Genomic DNA, 18981 nt, shown 5'->3' with positions numbered 1-18981 from the left:
TTCCCAGTAGATGTCAAGTAGTGAGTACTTTTCCCAAAAACTCAGATCTTTTGAGTTTGTCAAACACTAGGTAACTATGGTCATTTATTATTGCTTGTTGAGTGCCTAATATATTCCACTGATCTACTACTCTATTTTTCAGCCAATACTAGATTGTTTTGAATAGCTAAGCTATATTCCTTCATATTTTTTTCATTAATTCTCTTCTTGGCCTTTTTTCTTCCAGGTAAATTTTGTTTTTTCTAGCTCTGTGAAATAATTTTTGAGTAGTTTGATTAGTCTAACACTGAATAAATTTAGGTAAAATTATCAGCCAATCATGCTTATAATTTTCCTAACACTGAACCAGCTTTACATTTCTGATATAAATCTAGCCTGTGTACATTGATTAACTTTGTAATGTGTTGTTGTAATCTTCTTGCTAGCATTTACATTAATATTCATTAGGGAAATTAGTCTATAGTTTTCTCTATTTTGAATCTCTCTACTTATGTATCAAGACCATATTAGTGTCATAGAAGGGATTTGGTAGGATTCTTTTAGCTACTTTTTCAAATAATTTGTGTAGCACTGGAATTGTTCTTTAAATATTAGATGGAATTTGCTTGTCAGTCCAACTGACAACTGGGCCTCCTCTTAGGCAGCTAATTTATTACATGACTTTTATTTCGAATTCAGATTATAAGACTGAGGTGAACATCTGGGAGCTCTTTCTTTTCTTCCTCCACTTAAAGATGTCACCCAGGGACTGCTCATCATTCCCCACCCAACTGCTTTCTGGACTTCATCATCTCCCAAATTCTTCTTTCCACACCCTTCTCCACATAAGGACATGTAAGGAATTCTCTTTACCATTTTCCACCCAGCTACATTTCTGAACATCATCTCCAGAAATTCTTCAGTTAGATGACAAATTGGAAATTCCCCCCTCCTCAGATCACTTCTCATTAGCTTCAAGACTTCACCATGCCCACCCAAGGGAATATCTGCCTCCACCCCACCCCCCAAGTTTCCAACTTCTTTTCATCCTTTGTCTCTTTTGTAAACACTGTGAGTTCTGGAGGGCAGGGATACTGCCTCTCTTTGTATCCCCAGAACTTAACATAGTGTGGCTTTGCAAATAGTAGGCATCTAATAAATGCTTATTGACTCTGACTCTCTTTTATTAAATTTTCACAGAAAAAAACCTTCCACAGAATAATATGTATGTTTAAACATGACAGCTAATTAGGCATAGTCCATGTATAAAAATGAAGCAAGGGATGGTTCATTTCAATAGCATCTTCTCTTGGTCTTTGACTTTTTGTATCCTTTTTTCTTGATTTCTGATCATTGAAGACATTGCTAAAAAAAAAAAGGCATAAAACACAAGTAAGTCTGAACTGAGCAGAAGCAAATGAAGTTTCAAGCTGTATAACATGTTTAAAAGCAGAGCTGTAGCCAGCCATTTAGGAACACAGAACAAACCACATAACCCTGTCCTTGGACCATCTTTTTAAGACAAAGTCATTGGGAATGAGGCTTCCATTGCAGAGGTAAGTCACAGGGACTCTAGGACAAGCCAGGTTGGGAAGTAACTCCTCTGGGATTCCTGAAGGAGTGGCAGAAGGAAGCTATCATAGTCAAACTAATTCTTGCAAATAAGGTGCAAAATTCAGTTGTATGCCTCTGATGGAGTCCAAATCCTATAAGAGACCTTTAAATTTCAATGTCCTGGTACAAAGCACCATTCACCCTCTCCAAGTTACAACCCTGTTTAAAAAATCATTTTACTTCAAAAATAGGATTGTATTCTGAATTTAATAAATTCTATTAGGCTTCACTACCCTCCTAAAATTGCTCCCTATAGGTATTAACAGTTCTTCATTGTTCAGTTTGATTGCCTTTCCTCCTGTTCTCTGTGTAGCATCTTGAACCCTGACATGCACCATCCTTCTCTTTCCTGGACTTCTCTCTGCCCACTCTGTCTACTTTTTGTTGGACTAGAGGGCCTCTGAGGTCCCTTCATCATACAGCATTTTTCTTGGTGTAATCTCCTGGAAGTCAACCCTCCTTCGACTTCAGGTTCTTCCTCTGTAAAATGAGGAGGCTGGACTAGACTGCTGATTCAGAGTTCTAATTGAGTTCTAGATCTATGATCTTGTGACATAATCATAGTTTTCAAATCAAAGGGACCAGTTAAGCCTTTGATTTACTAATGAAAATTCCCCCACTTGTAAAGGCCTTTGAATCTTACCATCTGGTTATTTCTTTACAATCCCTCCTCAGTGCTAGCTCCTTTCTTGTTTTCTCTTGTATTCTACTGATTTGAATATTTGTCACACTTCTTCAATAGAATATAAACCTAGGAAGGCAGGGACTGTTTCCATTTGGTCTTTGTATCCCCAGTTGCTAGCCTGGCATTTGATGTCTACCATTAATGAGCCATTAAGAAAAGTTGAATTGAACTGAATTGACCAATTGCATATTGAAAATGCCCAAAATCAATCTATCAGCCAACAAGGACTTCCTGTGTTAGGTACTGGGGATACAAAGACCAAGAATGAAACAATTTCAAATTTGACTATGCCCTCAGTCAGACCCAAAGAAGAGCAGAGCAGAGAGTTCTAAAAGACAGTCTACTGATGGCTGGTCAGTAGAAGAATTTTTGTTTTGGAAAGACTTAAAATTGTTTTCTCTAATAATTTTATTTTTTTCTCCCAATTTTTTTACTAATGACTTTCTTGTGTTGCAATTAGGGAAACAGAGGGAGTAAAGGTCTTAATCACATTATATTTGGGTTTCTGAATTGTTTTCATATCTTCCCCATCTCTTGGGAATGAATATCCATTAGAATGACTTTTGGGTAGAGGAAAATGAAAATTTTCTTAAGATCCAGGAGGGCCTCCCCAACAGCATATATAGTACCTTGGTTTTTCATTTGTAAGTCTTCTACCAGATTTTGCAAACTCTCCAGTCTGTTCTGTAGCTTCCTACATGTTTTTCCAGTTGTTTCTACTGGTTGATTCTGAGAAGCTAACAATGACAACAAAATAAAGGCATAAAATTAGAAGTGATTACAAAAAAATCCAGTCATAATCAACTGTTTTCCTTGGGAAGTATCAGGAGCCAGACACCTCCTGTAAGGTACATGGTGGGGCGTGCCTATGACACCAGTTCCTGAGAAAGATGAGGTTGCTTTGAAGTTCTGAACTTCAGTGGGCTAAGCCAATCAGATGTCTGCACTAAGTCTGTCATGGAAGTGGTGAACTACTGGGAGGGGGAGACTACCAGGCTGTCTAAGAAGTATCAAACTGACTAGGGTTGTAAACAAGTAAGCTAAAGTTCCCATATTTATCAGTAGTAGGTCTATTAATAGACACTGAACTTCCGGTCTGTGTGAGAATGGAAGACACAGTTTAAAAAAAAACAAAACAAAAAAATGAGTCTTTCAAATACAAAGGATAGAAATAAAACCAAAGTAATAGGTTTTGTGGTGTTTCAAAAAAATTTTTAAATGCTCACAATTTAATAAGATTCCTCATTGCAACTAAAAGTTTTTCTTATCAAACCCAAGTGAGCTACTCACTTCCTTGATGAGAGATGGACTGGCATAACTGAATGCAGGCATCATTAACACCTATGTGTTGTGTGACAGGCTTAGGGCCAGGAGGTGAGTGGTACATGATAGTGCTAGAGGCCTGGTGGTGATGCGCATAAATGGAGACAGTGCTGAGTGGCAGAAAGTTAGAGGGATGCTAGAATGGCAAGTACAACCTACTATGTGACAGTCATGGCAAAAAGCAGTGAAGGCCTGGGCCTAGTGTAGCCCCCTTAGGCATGGATGCCAAGCTTCATTAACTCCTAACAAACTACTTGATAATTAAAGTGATTGTTCAGAAAAAATTAGAAAAGGAGATGACAGATAAGAGCTGGCTGGGCTTCCTCAAGGATAGCTCCCATTCCATAAGAACTCACTTTCTTTTTTGACAGGATGACTAAGCAAGAACAGGGGGATGTTGATGCTATAATTTGCAGAGATATTGGGAAGGGATTTGACAAGGACTTTTCTAGTCTATGCCTGGCCCTGAGCTGTTAACATTTTTATAAATAAAAACAGAGATACTATGTATGTATAAAATGTGTGGCAGCTCTAAAAAGCTGATAACTAACATACTAGATGTTCCTGGTGACTGTTTTCTACTAGCCCTTAGGACATTCTTTGTCTTTTTCTTCCTCTCCCTTCCTCAAAAAGATGAATGCCTGGCTCCCACTCTTCTTCACACCAATTCCTGCCTACTTAAATATCTATTTTGATGTTCCCTCCAATCTTCTAGCTTCCAAGTTCCTCAGTCTACTCCAAAAACACACTGCTCCATGCTACTTAAGCCCTATACAGGGAAGATCACATGCTCGATCGTGCCATCGATGCAAGTAGTCACCTTCAATGCTCCTTCTTTATCAGATCATCATCTCCTATCATTCCATTTCTCTCTGTGCTATATTTTTCCTAAGCCCGTTTTTCATCTTCATTGTGGCCTTTGGAATCCTTCCATTCCCTAGTTCTTTTGTACTCAGAATTCTTACCACCTGTCTATTGGACATTCCTAATAGTAGGTATATCAAACTCAACATTTCAAAAATAGAATTTTCCCAGAATGTACCCCTCTTCCAAACTTCTCTATTGTTATTGAGGAAACCATCCTTCTGGTCCCCCAGGTTTGCAACCTTGGTGTCATTCTTAATTATTAATCCCTCACTCGCACTCACCTACATATCTTCTTTTTAAACTCTTACCTTCTGTCTTAGAGTCAATACTAAGTATTGGCTTCAAAGCAGAAGAGCAGCAAATGCTAGGCAATGGGAGTTAAGTGTGACTTGCCCAGGGTCACATAGCTAGGAAGTATTTGAGGTTATATTTGAACCTAGGACCTCCCCCATCTCTAGGCCTGGCTCTCAATACACTGAACCACCTAGGTGCCCCAACTTAACTACAAATCTAACAGATTATCCAATCTTGTTTCTATCTCCACAGCATCTTTCACATATACCCCATTCCCTCTCCTTACATAGCTATGACCTTCATTCAAGCCCTCATCCCAGTTCACATGGATTATTGCAATAGCCTCCAAGTCAAACCTCAACTCCCACTCCCAAGGTCTCTTCCCCCTCTAGTCCATCCTCCACACTGCTGCTAAGAACTATACTAGTCCAATTTTGTTTTATTTTTCTTCCTTTCATTCTCTATTTCCTCTATTTCTTTTTGCTTTCTTCCTTCATTTCTCTCCCTTTCCTTCTTTTCTTTCTACACAATTTCTTCACTGGTGAATAAGAGGGATGCTTTAGATGTTATTAACTAGTTTTTGACAAAGTCTCTCATGTCAAAGGTGACAAGCAATGCTCTACACAGTGTAAGAGTTTGATAGATTCAAAATTGGCTGAATGGTTAAACACAAAGAGTTTAATCACTGCTTAAAGTCAGGTTGGCAAGAGGTCCCCAATAGAGGGCCCCAGGGATCTGTGCCTTGGCACTGTCCTATCCACTACTGTTATCAGTGAACTAGAGAAAGGAATGTACAGATTGGTGGATAACAGGCAGCTAGGAAGGACCGCTGGATGGCAGAACCAGAATCCAAAAAGATAGCTACAGATGAAAACATTGAACTGAATCAAAGAAGATGAAATTTAATAGGGATAAATGTGAAATCTTTTTCTGGGGTTCAAATAATCAGTTTTGCAAACACAAAAGGAGGGATGCATGGAAAGATAGCAATTTGCCTGAAAAAGATTTGGATAATTCAATGACCTGAGAGCGCAAAAAGAATCAACAATACTACAGCCAAGGAAACTAATTTGTACTTAAGTGATAATAAAACAAGCATCACCTCTAACAGCTTGGAGGTGAAAATCCCTTTGTATTGTGCCAGGTTCAGACCATGCTTGAAGTATGTTAAGAAGGGATAGTAATAAGTCATCCAGAGGAGAGCAACTCGGATAGTAGAGGGACTCTTGCTTCAGGAGACTTCCTGCTGAGAGGGTGGCCTGAGGGGATGGACTGACCAGCTCCCACATACCTGCTCCAGCAAATCCCTGAAAGCTCACAACAGGCAAAATAATGACCAGGAAATAGAATGGCCAACTACTATTGGTGACTTCTACTCCAAAATTCAAAAATTCAGTCCAGGATCAATGAGAAAAGGGTCCCTCCTGCAAAGCGAGCGCCAGGGTGACCAGTTACGGGGCCTTTGTAGTGGGAAGTCAGGATGGCTACTCTGAGAAAGACCTGGCATGGGGAATACTGAAGTCCTGGCAGTGGCAGCAGAAAGCACCTGGCACAGAGCCACAGTGTTCAGACTAGAGAGCCCAGACCCAAGCTTTCTGAGGTTCCTCACACTCTGTCTTGAGAAGATAGAAAGGGCCCTAAATATCCAACAACCCTGGGAAGGAGAGGTCAGAGCAAGACCCCAGGGAATCCAGGGCAGACCAAATAAGATGCATACAGGATAAATTAGAGATAAGCACAGAGCTAAGGCTGCATTATTAAGAAAGGTTTCTTGTAGTAGGTAGAATTTTAGCTAAGAATTCAAGAAAGTCAGAGAAGCTAGGAGGTGGAGATAAGAAGAGATTTCAGGCATGGGGGAACATCCAGAAAACATGTCCAGAGTCAGGAGATGAAGTTTCTATTTCTGGGAATCTCTAGGATGCTTATGTCACTGGATCAGAGTACATAGAGGGCAGAAAGGTATAAGAAGACTGGAAAGGTAGAAAGGGGTCAGTTAATGATAATCTTTAAAAACCAAAAAAACTTTATATTCAATCTTGATGGTAGTAAAGAATCACTGGAGTATACTGAAGGGAGGATCCCTGGGGGGGGACCTGTGCTTTAGAAAGATCAATCTGACGGCCAAGTAGAGGATAGAGGCAGGAGAGACTTGTGGCAAGGAGTCAAAGTAGCCAGCAAATGTGAGGTGATGAGGGCTCAGGTGGTGGTAGCATCAGAGGAAATGAGAAAGCACATATAAGAAATGTCACAAAGGCAGAGTCAGTAGGAATTGGCAACCACAAGCCTATTTAATTTTATTGCACTTTGCTTTATTGTGTTTCACAGACACTGATTTTTTAAAAAAATAAACTGAAGGCTTATGGCAGTCCTGCATTGAATGAGTCTATTGGTGACATTTTTCCAACAGTATGTGTTTACCATTGTGTCTCTGTGTCACATTTTGGTAATTCTCACAATATTTCAAATTTTCCACTATTATTTTATCTGTTAAGATGATCTGTGATCAATGACCTTTGTTGTTACTACCATAATTGTTTTGGGGAGCCATAAATCACTTCCATATGAGACAATGAACTTAACAAATGTTGTGTGTGTTCTCACTGCTCTACTGACAAGCCTTGTTCCCTTGTCTCACTCCCTCTTTTTGGACCTTCCTATTCCCTGAGACAAAACAGTATTGAAGAATATGACATAAACTTCATTGATAAAGTAGCAGCAACATTTGAGAGGATTAACTCCAGTTGTGAATGAAGTTCTACTGTGGGTAAAATGCTATCAAATATCATTGCATATTCAAAGAAATCTTTCATGAAAGGAAGAGTCAATCAATGTAGCAAACTTCAATGTCTTATTTTAAGAAATTGCCATGGTAGCAACTGATTGGTAACCAGGCCTAGGGATTGGATGTCTTGGGTTAATCTGGTCTCAAACACTGTCTGGCCATGTGACCCTTGGAAAGTCACTTAACCCTCATTACCTAGCCCTTATCACTCTTCTGCCTTGGAACCAATATACAGTACTGATTCTAAGATATAAGGGAAGAGTTTTTAATAAAGGGAAAAAAGAAATTGCCATAGCTGCCATAACATTTAGCAATCTCCACTCTAATCTATTCCCTATTTAATAAATCAGTTTCAGAAACTTAAAAAAAAAAAGAAGCAACCATCAACACTGAAACAAGACCCTTCAACAATCAAAAAGATTATCACTTCCTGATGGCTCAGACAATGGTTAGCATTTTTACCTATAAATTGTTTTTTCAGAATTCTTTTTTAGACATAATACTATTGAATGCTTAAATAGATTATTAGTATAGTGTTAATATAACTTTTATATATACTGGAAAACTCCAAAATTCTTGTGACTCACTTTATTGTAATAACCTGAAACCAAATCTGAATTATTTCCAAAGTATGCTTGCAATTAGATATAAGGAGATGAGAGAAGGATCGAGGAGTTGAGGATGATACCGAGATGTCACATGGTGGATGTCAAATGGTGGTGATACTCTCAATAGTAATAGGAAAGTTAGGAAAAGGGAAGAACTGCAAGTGGGGTGGATAATGAGTTCAGTTTTACACATGTTGAAAATAGGATATCCAGTTCACAATGTTCCACTGGCAGCTACAGATGAAAGATATAAGCCTCAAGAGAGAGGTTAAGGCTAGATAAATAGATCTGAAAAGTGTTAATGAGAAAAAGCAAAAAAGAACCAGGAAAACATTGAGAGTGGTGAAGAAATAGAGACTAGATCTTGATTTTGGCATTCTTTTACTTTGGGATTTAACAAATGAATTGGTAATTAAAGAGTGAGAACTTCTGACAAAGTTGTGTGATATTACATATTGACACTATGTGCTAAGATTTACAAAATGTCTATATGATAGTAAATTGTACTTGGAAAGCCTAGGTCTGAAAGTCACTGAATTTAAAAGGATGTCAAAAATAAAAATTTTAGTGTAAAAAAAAAAGTATAAACTATTGACTCTTGGGGAAAATATCAATTTATTAACATAGGTAAATTATAAACCATCCTGCCTTGGGAAAAAAAAAGAAAAAAATAGGTCTCATCAAACCCTAGACTATCAGAGTTTGTTTTATATGTGTTCTTTTAAGTCTAAGACCATATGGAATCTCTATGTGAAAATATTAATACAAACATTTATATTGGGTTGAAATCAACAAGGTCATTCAACTCCCATGGGCACCCACCTGTACCTTTAACATCAGATGGATGGGTATGTTTGACAGCTCTGTAGTCTGATTTGGAAGACAGAGAATCCTCAGTTGAGCTGGACAAGATGGGGTGTGCTGGAGGCCTTTCTGTGGCCTTTGGCTCTTGGGAGAACTTTTTAGGAGAAGTGCCATATCGGTTTCCACCAACTGCAATTGAAGGACTTACTAGAACATAAGCAAAATAGGAATACATGGGCTCAGTGAAACACTATACTGACTTTACAATCAAGTCTTTATCATCTTTGATATATCAAAAGGATGGCCTTTCCCTTTCATCCATATTCCATTTCTCAGACTCATTCACTATTGTGAAGAGTGAATCAAATTTTGCCTACCAATCAGCAATGTTTAAATTGGTCAATCAAAAACTTAAGCACCCCTACTTAACACTAAGAAAATTTGAAAGTCCCTTGCTAAAGTGGGTGACAACTCCAGAGGCCTCTGACCACCCCTTGGGCAGTACTAGGCAAATTGAAAGACTGCAATTGGTTCCCATAAAATGGAGGGAAGGGAAAGGAAGTGGTATAGAAAAAGGACTATAAAAAGTCCTGCACTTCCTGTCCAGGGGACCTTCAGCTTGGCTCTTCTCCTTGGGACTGCTCCTGAGACTTCACCTTAGGATCTTCTCCTTTGGACTGCTTCTTTGGAGAAGGACTTCACCTTGTGACTTCTCTTTTTGGACTTCTCCCTGGATCCTGCATCAGAGAGCTGGGTGAGTAGCTGGCCTTCATTTCCTGGCTTTTGGAGAGATCAGTTCCAGAGAGACTTTCCTTTCCTGGTTTCTGGAGAGATTGGTTCCAGAGAGGCCTTCCTTTCCTGGAGGAGACTACATTGGTGGAACCCTTGCTGAAGACACCATCTGGTCCTCTGCCTAAAGATTATTGAGCCCCATTGGGACTGAGCCCCACATCAGAGCAACGCTTAGGGTGATAGGCCAGAAGATAATTCTCTACCCTCTTCTTATATTTTCTCATTTTTATACTCTTCCCACCTCTTTGTAAATGAAGCTACTAAAAGTCCTTTTGACTTGTTATAATCTCTTTTTAAATCAGCAACCACAATATTACTATAGAATTCTCATATTTAGCATAAAACCTAAATTTTTAAATTCTTACACAATCCTCAGTCATAGAATACCTAGAAAGCAGCACTGGTTTCTTCTTTTCTCTGGTATGCTCCTGGCAGACTGAGAAAAGACTAGCTTACTTGTAGCTGAGAACTCTGCACAGTTCACATAGCAGATAGCCTTAATCATTACTCATTAATATAGAATTTATTGGCTTAAAAATGATTTTCATACAACTCTTCAAGCTCAGCAATGAAAGAATGACAATATTACTTTTGATTTGATAAACACTAAGTGAAAAAATGGGGCTGTTTTGTGGTACAGTGGATAGAGTGCTGGACCTGGAATCAGGATATTTTTCCATCTGTAGAGTGTTTTCTCTGCTTTGTCTCCTCCTGATGTAGGTAGCAAAGCCATAATTGTCTCACAGATAGGATTCCTTCTGTCTCTATACTTTTTCAAAGTAAGTTCACCTAGGCCTGGAATTTTCATGGCTTCTTCAATTTACAATTAGATGAAGAAGAAATTAAGAAAATTCTTAGAAACAATTTTGCCAAACCATGTGCCAACAATGTTGGTTGTGCATGTGAAAGGAATTTTTAAAAAAATATAAAATATCAAACCCAGTAGAAAAAAAAAACAGAATAATTCACATAGCTCAGTCTCAAGAAAAGAAATTGATTTTGACTATGATATTTCTATGAGTTTTCATTTTGGAGTTTCAGGAGATCACTGATGGATATGTTCTATTGTCACTTTGCCTTCTGGTTCTAATGGGTCTAGATAGTTTTCATTCATACTTTCTTGAAATATTATCCAGGTTTTGGGGGAAGGTCCTTTTTTTAAGTAGTTGGATGATTCTTATATCTTCTCCCACTATTTTAGGTTATTTTTTAAAATAAGAAATTTACACTTTTTTCAATATTTTGATTTTCTAGTATTTGTTTCCTCAAAATCATGAATTCTATTAGCCAATTATAATTTTTTAAAGATACTGTTACTTATTTCTTTTGTATCACCTTGTTTTTTATTCTCTCTCCAAGTCTTTCGTCTAAAATTTTGTATTAAAGGACCTCTAAATATTTATGGGGCACATAAAAATGCACAAAGTAAAGAGGAAAATCTCTCCCTTTTTCTTTGTACCACAAACTTTGGCTAAGATGTCAGTCAGCATCTGAGTGCTTAATGCTAGTTTTAATTGATTGGCTCATACTGAAGGGAACTGGATAGAGTCTTCTCTCCCCTGCTTTGTACAATATAAGAAGGTCCTAGACCAGTGATGGTGAAGCTTTTAGAGATGGAGTGCCAGGCCCCACCTCCCAGACCAAGTGCCATGCCCCTCCTTCCCATCCCACACAGGGGAAGAAGGAAGTGCTCCCATTGGGCTTCTGGGTTGGAGGGGCAGGGGAAGTGAGGAATGTCCTCAACAAGTGTAGAAAGAGCTCTACCACCTATGAGCTGCCCACCTTACTCCCTGTGCACTCTCATTGAGCTGTTGGGCAAAGGGGTGGAAGATGAGAAAAAATGTCATCAGGTGTGGTGGAGAGATGGTGGGGGGGGGGGGGAAGGTCGCATGCCCACAAAGAGTACTCTGCATGCCTTCTTTGGCTCCTGTGCCATTGGTTCCCCATCACTGTCCTAGACTGTGATCTGAAGGGTCAATGTGTGTCCCTACCCTAGAAAATGCCTGGGTAACAGAACATGTGACTGAATCCTTAAACTGAACCTTAGAATCTGTCTTACCATGTTGTAAGTAACTTGGGAGCAAAGAAACTGTTCCCAAGAGAAACTGCTCCCAGAGAAACAAAATAACTGGGTCAGCTGGCCTGTGTAGATCATACTTTTATAAAATATTCCCATAAAAAGTAACATATAAGACCATTGTGACAAGGGAATCACTTTAAAAGACTGATATATATTAATTTAAGGTCGCCAAGGAATTCAGCTATGTAATTCCTAAATGAAAAACTCAAGTCAGCCGTCAGCCTTTTTTGGAGTTTAATTACAATAGGAGCAAGAAAGGAATTAGAGATAGAGAGAGAGAAAAAGGGAGAGAAGGGAATAGGGCTTAAATACCCCTTCTGTTTAGGCTGGGCCAAAAGGCCCAAGCCCTTAGATAGCTGGGGCAAAGAAAAGAGATCAGTCCCTATCACTCACGTGACCAAAATGGAGAAACAGTCTCAGAGGCCCCCACCTTCAGCTTCCTTCAGCGCAAGCTTCTCCGAGTCCACTGCAATTACCCCGACCAAACTCCTCCACCACCCTCCAGTCTCCAGACCCTCCTCTCTTTCAGGAAAAACTCCAAGTTCCTCCTCTCAGTTCTCCCATCTACCAATCACTGTTCATCAATTTCCCTGTGCCAATGGAGGCTCTAGCTTAACCCAGGACCGCCCAGAGGTTTCTGGCTTTTGCACATGTCTGTTGAAGGTCATATTTTCAAATGATTAAATCTTTGATCTAGGCTGCAGCCCTTACTCAATCCTGTTAGGACTGAATAAGGTGGAGATTTATTCCAAGTATCTCCATTGTATCAATTCTAAAATCAATCATGATTCAAAGAAATTCCTGTTCTATGCTTAAGCATAGGTCAAAGTCCTTTCCATTGTTCAGCGAAAGGTTTCTGTCCTAAAGTAATCTGAAGAAGGGAAGAGAAGGAACCTCCCATGCCAATGGGGTTCCCATTCCAATAGACTATCAGTAAGAAATTTTCCAAGTATGAAATATCCCAATGGTGAAATTTCCAACATTTATAAGTCTAAGGAATTTTGAGGTTTACACCATATAATTCATGGAACTAGATTAAGTTAATACAAATGGCCTAAATTTTAAAAGAAAAAATACATTTCCTCAGTTCCTTTCCATGTTTGATAAGCATCCATTAAAAACTCACCACTGGATGGAAAACTGAAGGTATTAGATGTGTCCTCCAGGTCTCCAGCATGAAGAGTTGTAGGATCTCTGGAAACAAAAGAATCATCATTCTAGCACATTATTAAGATTAAAAATAAGTCCAAAAGGAAGCAACAAATTGGGAAACAATCGTCATTACAAAAACATCTGACAAAGGTCTAATTACTCAAATCTATAAGGAGCTAAACCAGCTGTACAAAAAAATCAAGCCATTCTCCAATTGAAAAATGGGCAAGGGACATGAATAGGCAATTTTCAGTTAAAGAAATCAAAACTATTAATGAAAACATGAAAAAGTGCTCTAAATCTCTTATAATCAGAGAAATGCAAATCAAAACAACTCTGAGGTATCACCTCATACCTAGCAGATTGGCTACCTCATGACAGCAAAGGAAAGTAATGAATGTTGGAGGGGATGTGGCAAAGTCGGGACATTAATTCATTGCTGGTGGAGTTGTGACTTGATCCAACCATTCTGGAGGGCAATTTGGAACTATGCCCAAAGGGTGATAAAAGATTGTCTGCCCTTTGATCCAGCCATAGCACTGCTAGGTTTGTACCCCAAAGAGATAATAAGGAAAAAGACATGTACAAGAATATTCATAGCTGCACTCTTTGTAGTGGCAAAAAATTGGAAAATGAGGGGATGCCCTTCAATTAGGGAATGGCTGAATAAATTGTGGTATATATTGGTGATGGAATACTATTGTGCTAAAAGGAATAATAAAGTGGAGGAATTCCATGGGGATTGGAACAACCTCCAGGAACTGATGCAGAGTGAGAGGAGCAGAACCAGGAAAACATTGTACACAGAAACTGATACACTGTGGTACAATCGAATGTAATGAACTTCTCCATTAGTGGCAATGCAGTGATCCTGAACAACCCAGAGGAACCTACAAGAAAAACCACTATCCACATTCAGAGGAAACATTGTGGGAGTAAAAACACCAAAGAAAAACAACTGCTTGAATCCATGGATTGAAGGCAAATTGTTGGGGATGTAGACTCTAAATGAACATCCTAGTGTAAACAACAACATGGAAATGGGTTCTGATCAAGGACACATGTGATACCCAATGAAATTGTGTGTTGGCTACGGGAAAAGTGGGTGGAGGGGAAGGAATAATGTTCTAAATTGACTAAATAAACTTATTCAAATGTAAAAAAAAATTTTAATAAATTAAAAAAATAAAAAATTGCTGTAACGTCTCAAAAAAAAAAAGTCCAAAAGAATCAAAATGATTGGTGATAGTGGAACTGAGAAATGTCAGATGTCACCAAAGTGATCAGGTCCCAGCTGCCTGGGAAAGCCATCTCTGTAAACTTTTCCTAGGACTCAAGTCACAGATCATTTTTATGAAAGGAAAAGAATGATATTGTAAAACCTGGACAACATATATTCTTATGGGGAAAGAGTTGTCTCAGTACAATCATCTTTATATGTTTCTATGGGGGATTTTAGTGATTTAGGTTAGGAGGCATAATTTAATGTAAAGAAATAAAAGAACAAAAAAGCAAAAAAAAAAAGTAAATAGAAACGCCAAAGATCTATGACCATTAATTAAGAGACTTAGATAATACAAACAGTTAAATCATAAAGTCCTTTAAATCTACTCAGTATTTCACAAGGTTTTTATTTTTAAGATTTTGAGTATGTATGGATGAAAAATAAATGATAAATAGGTTTTAAAAGTCAGATTCACCACTGCAAGTACATTCAATGAAAATAATAGATTTGACAGATAATTTCCAATTGTATTCATTTAATTCACTGCTGAATTATCCTTAATGGCTATGAATTAATTGTAATTTCATTCAATTGCCTAGCATATAATTTTTTAAATGACTAATATGAAACTAATCAACTTTACAACAATAACCAAAAGAAACCCTGAACATTCAAGCCTATTTTACTCACATTCCAAATTCTCTTCCAATTTTTGCTAATGTACAAGTGGAATGTGCTCTGGGCTTAAGTTAGATCAGCACTTCTAATCCCACCTCCTACCCATGTCACCATAAGGGTGATAAGGGATAAGACAACATCGCATCTCTCAGTCAAATGGGGATGATACTTACACAGATTTGGTGTGAAAAGAGCATTTGACAGATGGGCAATTTATCCATTCATATGTGTAAGTATTATAAAATTGTGATCAGTGTGTCCAAATGATCCATGAGTGTGTTTTTCATGTTGAGTGTGTCTGTAAATAAATTTGGACCCAATGATAGATTTTATACTGATCACTGATAGACCAGCCTCACTAACTTTAGAAAGAGTCATCACTGGTTTGGATGCAGGAGATAGATTTTTTTGGACATAGCAACTCCCCAAAATCTTCTACTAAGGCACAAAGGAATTGTGATCAGTTTATATGGAGGAATTAATACATACACTGGCCAAATCAAATGCGTACACCTTAAGTATGATGGCATATTGCTTCCTTTATGTTTAATGCTTTGACTTACGTGAAGTTCTTGGCAATATTTAATACAATAAGGTATGAATCCATGTTAATTCCTAATGCCTAATGATATTTTTAAAATAATGTTTATCTACATTATTCTGTTAATTATGGTTAGTTATATGTCATTTCTGATATTAGTCTGAATATATGTATAGATTTGCTATTAGATTCTATTGATTTTAAATCCAGTGCTATTATGTATTTAAAACCCTCAGTTGCTTTGTTGTGCATTTTAAAGTCTGGCATATTTTGTTTATCATTGATATTTTTGCCCACTTATTTTTCCAGATTCTTTTATTATCAGTTTGTCAAGTTGTATAAAATATCTTGAGGAATTAACATGACATTGAATTTAATCCAGATATGAACTTAGAGAATATTATTCCTTGCCTTTATTTCTCAGTTAATAGTTTAGAGTTTTCTTTGGCTAAATCCTATACTTAATTAATACAGGGTATTTTGGGAGCTACTCTCATGAGTAGCCCAATTTCCATTGTATTTTCAGGCTGTATCACTTAGAGGAATGAAGTTATTTTTTATGCATTTTTTATATCCTGAAACTTTGCTAAATGTTATCATAGATCTTTCAAGTGACTTCAAAGATATAGATCTTTGACATATAGATAGATTTGATATATAGATCTATAATTTCATCCTTTCACATCTTAGTAATGATGAGATTCTATGAGTTAAAGTGATCAAAACAATTTCCTCACCTAGGAGTCCTCATTCTGGTAAAAAAAAAAGCTCTTCCATATGTAGCCAGGCCAGTCCTCAGATCTCTCTGCCTATTTCTCTCTGCCTCTGTCACTCACACACCAATCCACTAGATCCCATTCTTCCAGCATGGCAGCACCTGCCAGCACTTATGTACAATAGCACAGCCTCTGAATGCTCTGGGCAATCTCGGCACCATAATGAGGCATCAGAGTAGTGGCAAGGATGTCTTAAAATTGAGCTGGACAACCACTTCTCAGACATGTTATAGTAGAGGTTTCTTCCACATAGAGATGAAGGATCTCTAAATCTGACATGTAATAATATGTGTGTGTGTTTTTCTAATTTTGTTATCACCAGGGGCAACTAAGTGGCTCAGTGGATAATCAGGTCTGGAAGCAGGAGGTCCTGGGTTCAAATATCCCTCAAATGCTTCCTAGCTGTGACCTTGGGCAAGTCATTTAACCCTCATTGCCTCGACCTTACTACTCTTCTGCTTTGGAATCAATATTTAGTATTGAGTCTAAGATAGAAAGTAAAGGGGTTTTTTTTTAATTAGCTATTGCCAAAATTACTGATCATTAACTGTCACTGACTCAGAGAAGATTACATAGTTTATTAAAAATGGCATTACCTTTTCTCTAAATGTGGATGGTTTCTTAAGGTTAAACTGCTCCCTTTCTAGACTTACCCATTTCCATGGCATATTTTACAATGATCTCCACTGCTTCTAAAGAGAGTAAAAAGAGGGCAGCTAGGTGGCTCAGTAAATTGACAGCCAGGCCTAGAGACAGGAGGTCTTGGGTTCAAATCTTGTCTCAGATACTTCCCAGCTGTGTGACCCTGGGCAAGTCACTTGACCCCCATTGCCTAGCCCTTACCACTCTTCTGCCTTGGAACCAATACACAGTATTGACTCCAAGATGGAAGGTAAGGGTTTAAAAAAATCAATAGAGTAATAAGATAGAAAGATAAGATGGGTCTCTACATACAAAGTAAATAGTAGAGTTGCCATCAGGATGATTCTAGCAACAACAAAAATCCACTTACTAATTACTAATTGCCTTCATCTGCTACTCACTATGAAAAAAGTATGTCTGCAAAAGGAGGCTGAAGCACAGAAATCAATCAACAGACATAATTGGGCTGTCTTTGGTTTGGTTTGGAATTAAAGAATGTGTATTGATTCCAAGAAGGAAGAACAGTGAGGACTGGGCAATGAGAGTTAAGTAATTTACCCAGGGTCACACAGCTAGGAAGTGTCTGAGGCCAAATTTTAATCTAGGGCCTCCTGTCTCTAGGCCTGCAACCCACTGAAACACCTCAATGTCCCTCCCCATAACTGTGTGTTCTTAATGTGTAAACAAGATCCAGCAATCACTTATCAAGTGTAAACTCTTCTCTAATTGTGTCACTAAAGGAACTACTGATATAGTTAGCCAAACAAGCAAACTATGCCCCCCGTGGGCTTCAATCAGGGGAAGAAAATCCAGCTGTAGCTCAGACAAGCAGGAAACCTGTTCAAAGGTAGACGGTTTCTGGCTGGAGGGTGCCAGCTAAAATGCCTAAGAAGTAATCACTGGGGAGTGGTAAGGAAGAAGGAAAGAGGGACAAGAAAAGAGTTTCTCAGGGGGAAGTTGGGTAGCTCAGTGGATTGAGAGCCAGACCTAGAGATAGAAGGTCCTAGGTTCAAATGTGGCCTCAGACACTTCCCAGCTGTGTGACCCTGGGCAAGTCACTTGACCCCCATTTCCTAGCCCTTACCATTCTTCTGCCTTGGAGCCAATACACAGTATTGACTCCAAGATGGAAGGTAAGGGTTTAAAAAATTTTTGTTAAAAATCAAAATTACTTCAAGGGACTTGAGAAATGACTTCTAATGACCAGAAGTTGTGAATTAACTTTTTTGGTTGTACAAGTTCTCTATGCTGCCACTGTAGCTTAAATTTAAGCCCATTCTTTCTCTTGGTTCTGTGTCTTAACTAGAGATGTTTAACTATATCTTCTCAGTAAGTAAATTTTCTAAAAGCTGTTGGAAACCTGGCTGACTGGTAACGAGAAATATACCTGTAGAAGCCTAAAAAGAAATCCTGTCTGCCAGCCGCAATAGCAGCCACCCCCACCCCCCAGCCTAGCACCCAGAGGCATACTACAGGAGTCAAGGAATATTTTAGCAAAATAAAGTATTTTGAAATTCAAGAACATGCCAAGTACAAGCACTTCTTGCCTGCTATAAGTTTCACTTGACCTATAGTTTTTGGTGGTTTTTCTAAATGAACTGTTTCTGTCAATAGAGGGGCCAGAAGGGATGAAAGACAATGAATGAAACCAAGCATTTTCACCAAAGAAGATCTGTGAAACAATTCACTCAAATAAGATTGAGTGGAGTACAATGAAACATTGTCACTGGGAAGAGAAAACATCCATTTAGAACAGCGGTTCTCAATCTCTCAATTTGTAGCAATGAGAATACATAATGCATATCAGGTATTTACATTCCGAATCATAACTGTAGCAAAATTACAGTTTTGAAGTAGCCACCAAAATAATTTTTTGGTTTGGGGTCACTGCAACATGAGGAACTGTATTATAGCGGGGTCACGGCATTAGAAAGGTTGAGAACCACTGATTTAGAAGAACATCACATTCAGTCTGTATTCAGTCTCTTCTCTCTTTAACAAAAGTCAGTTGCCATAAACTTGTAGGATATTCATTTGGAATAATTTCTCATTTCTTAATGGTTATCTACCTATTATTTCTTGTAGCTATTGAGGAAACATGGAAATTATTTTGGATTCCCATAAGGGAAAACTTCATAA

The 18981-nt window shown here is 38.2% G+C and overlaps 1 protein-coding gene across 19 annotated transcripts in view; it reads right to left on the bottom strand.

Moving 5' to 3' along the window:
* Positions 1–1142: 1142 nt before the first annotated feature.
* Positions 1143–18981, bottom strand: part of CCDC158 (coiled-coil domain containing 158) — a 114811-nt gene continuing 96972 nt past the window's right edge. For 15 of the 19 annotated variants that reach the window (XM_016422980.2, XM_016422988.2, XM_016422991.2 and 12 more), the window contains 4 exons: positions 12955–13022; positions 8975–9163; positions 2908–3015; positions 1143–1344 (listed from right to left, as the gene is read on the bottom strand). In XM_016422980.2, coding sequence (XP_016278466.1) covers positions 1268–1344; positions 2908–3015; positions 8975–9163; positions 12955–13022 — 442 coding nt within the window. In that variant the 3' untranslated portion in view covers positions 1143–1267. The remainder of the gene's footprint in view (positions 1345–2907; positions 3016–8974; positions 9164–12954; positions 13023–18981) is intronic. The other 4 variants (XM_016422985.2, XM_056803284.1, XM_007495761.3 and 1 more) reach the window with 1 other exon arrangement.

This window comes from Monodelphis domestica, chromosome 6 (assembly GCF_027887165.1).
Source record: "Monodelphis domestica isolate mMonDom1 chromosome 6, mMonDom1.pri, whole genome shotgun sequence".
In the NCBI taxonomy this organism is placed as follows: Eukaryota; Metazoa; Chordata; class Mammalia; order Didelphimorphia; family Didelphidae; genus Monodelphis; species Monodelphis domestica.
The sequence above is the reverse complement of the archived record's forward strand: the minus strand, read 5'-3'. Positions and strand labels throughout refer to the sequence as shown.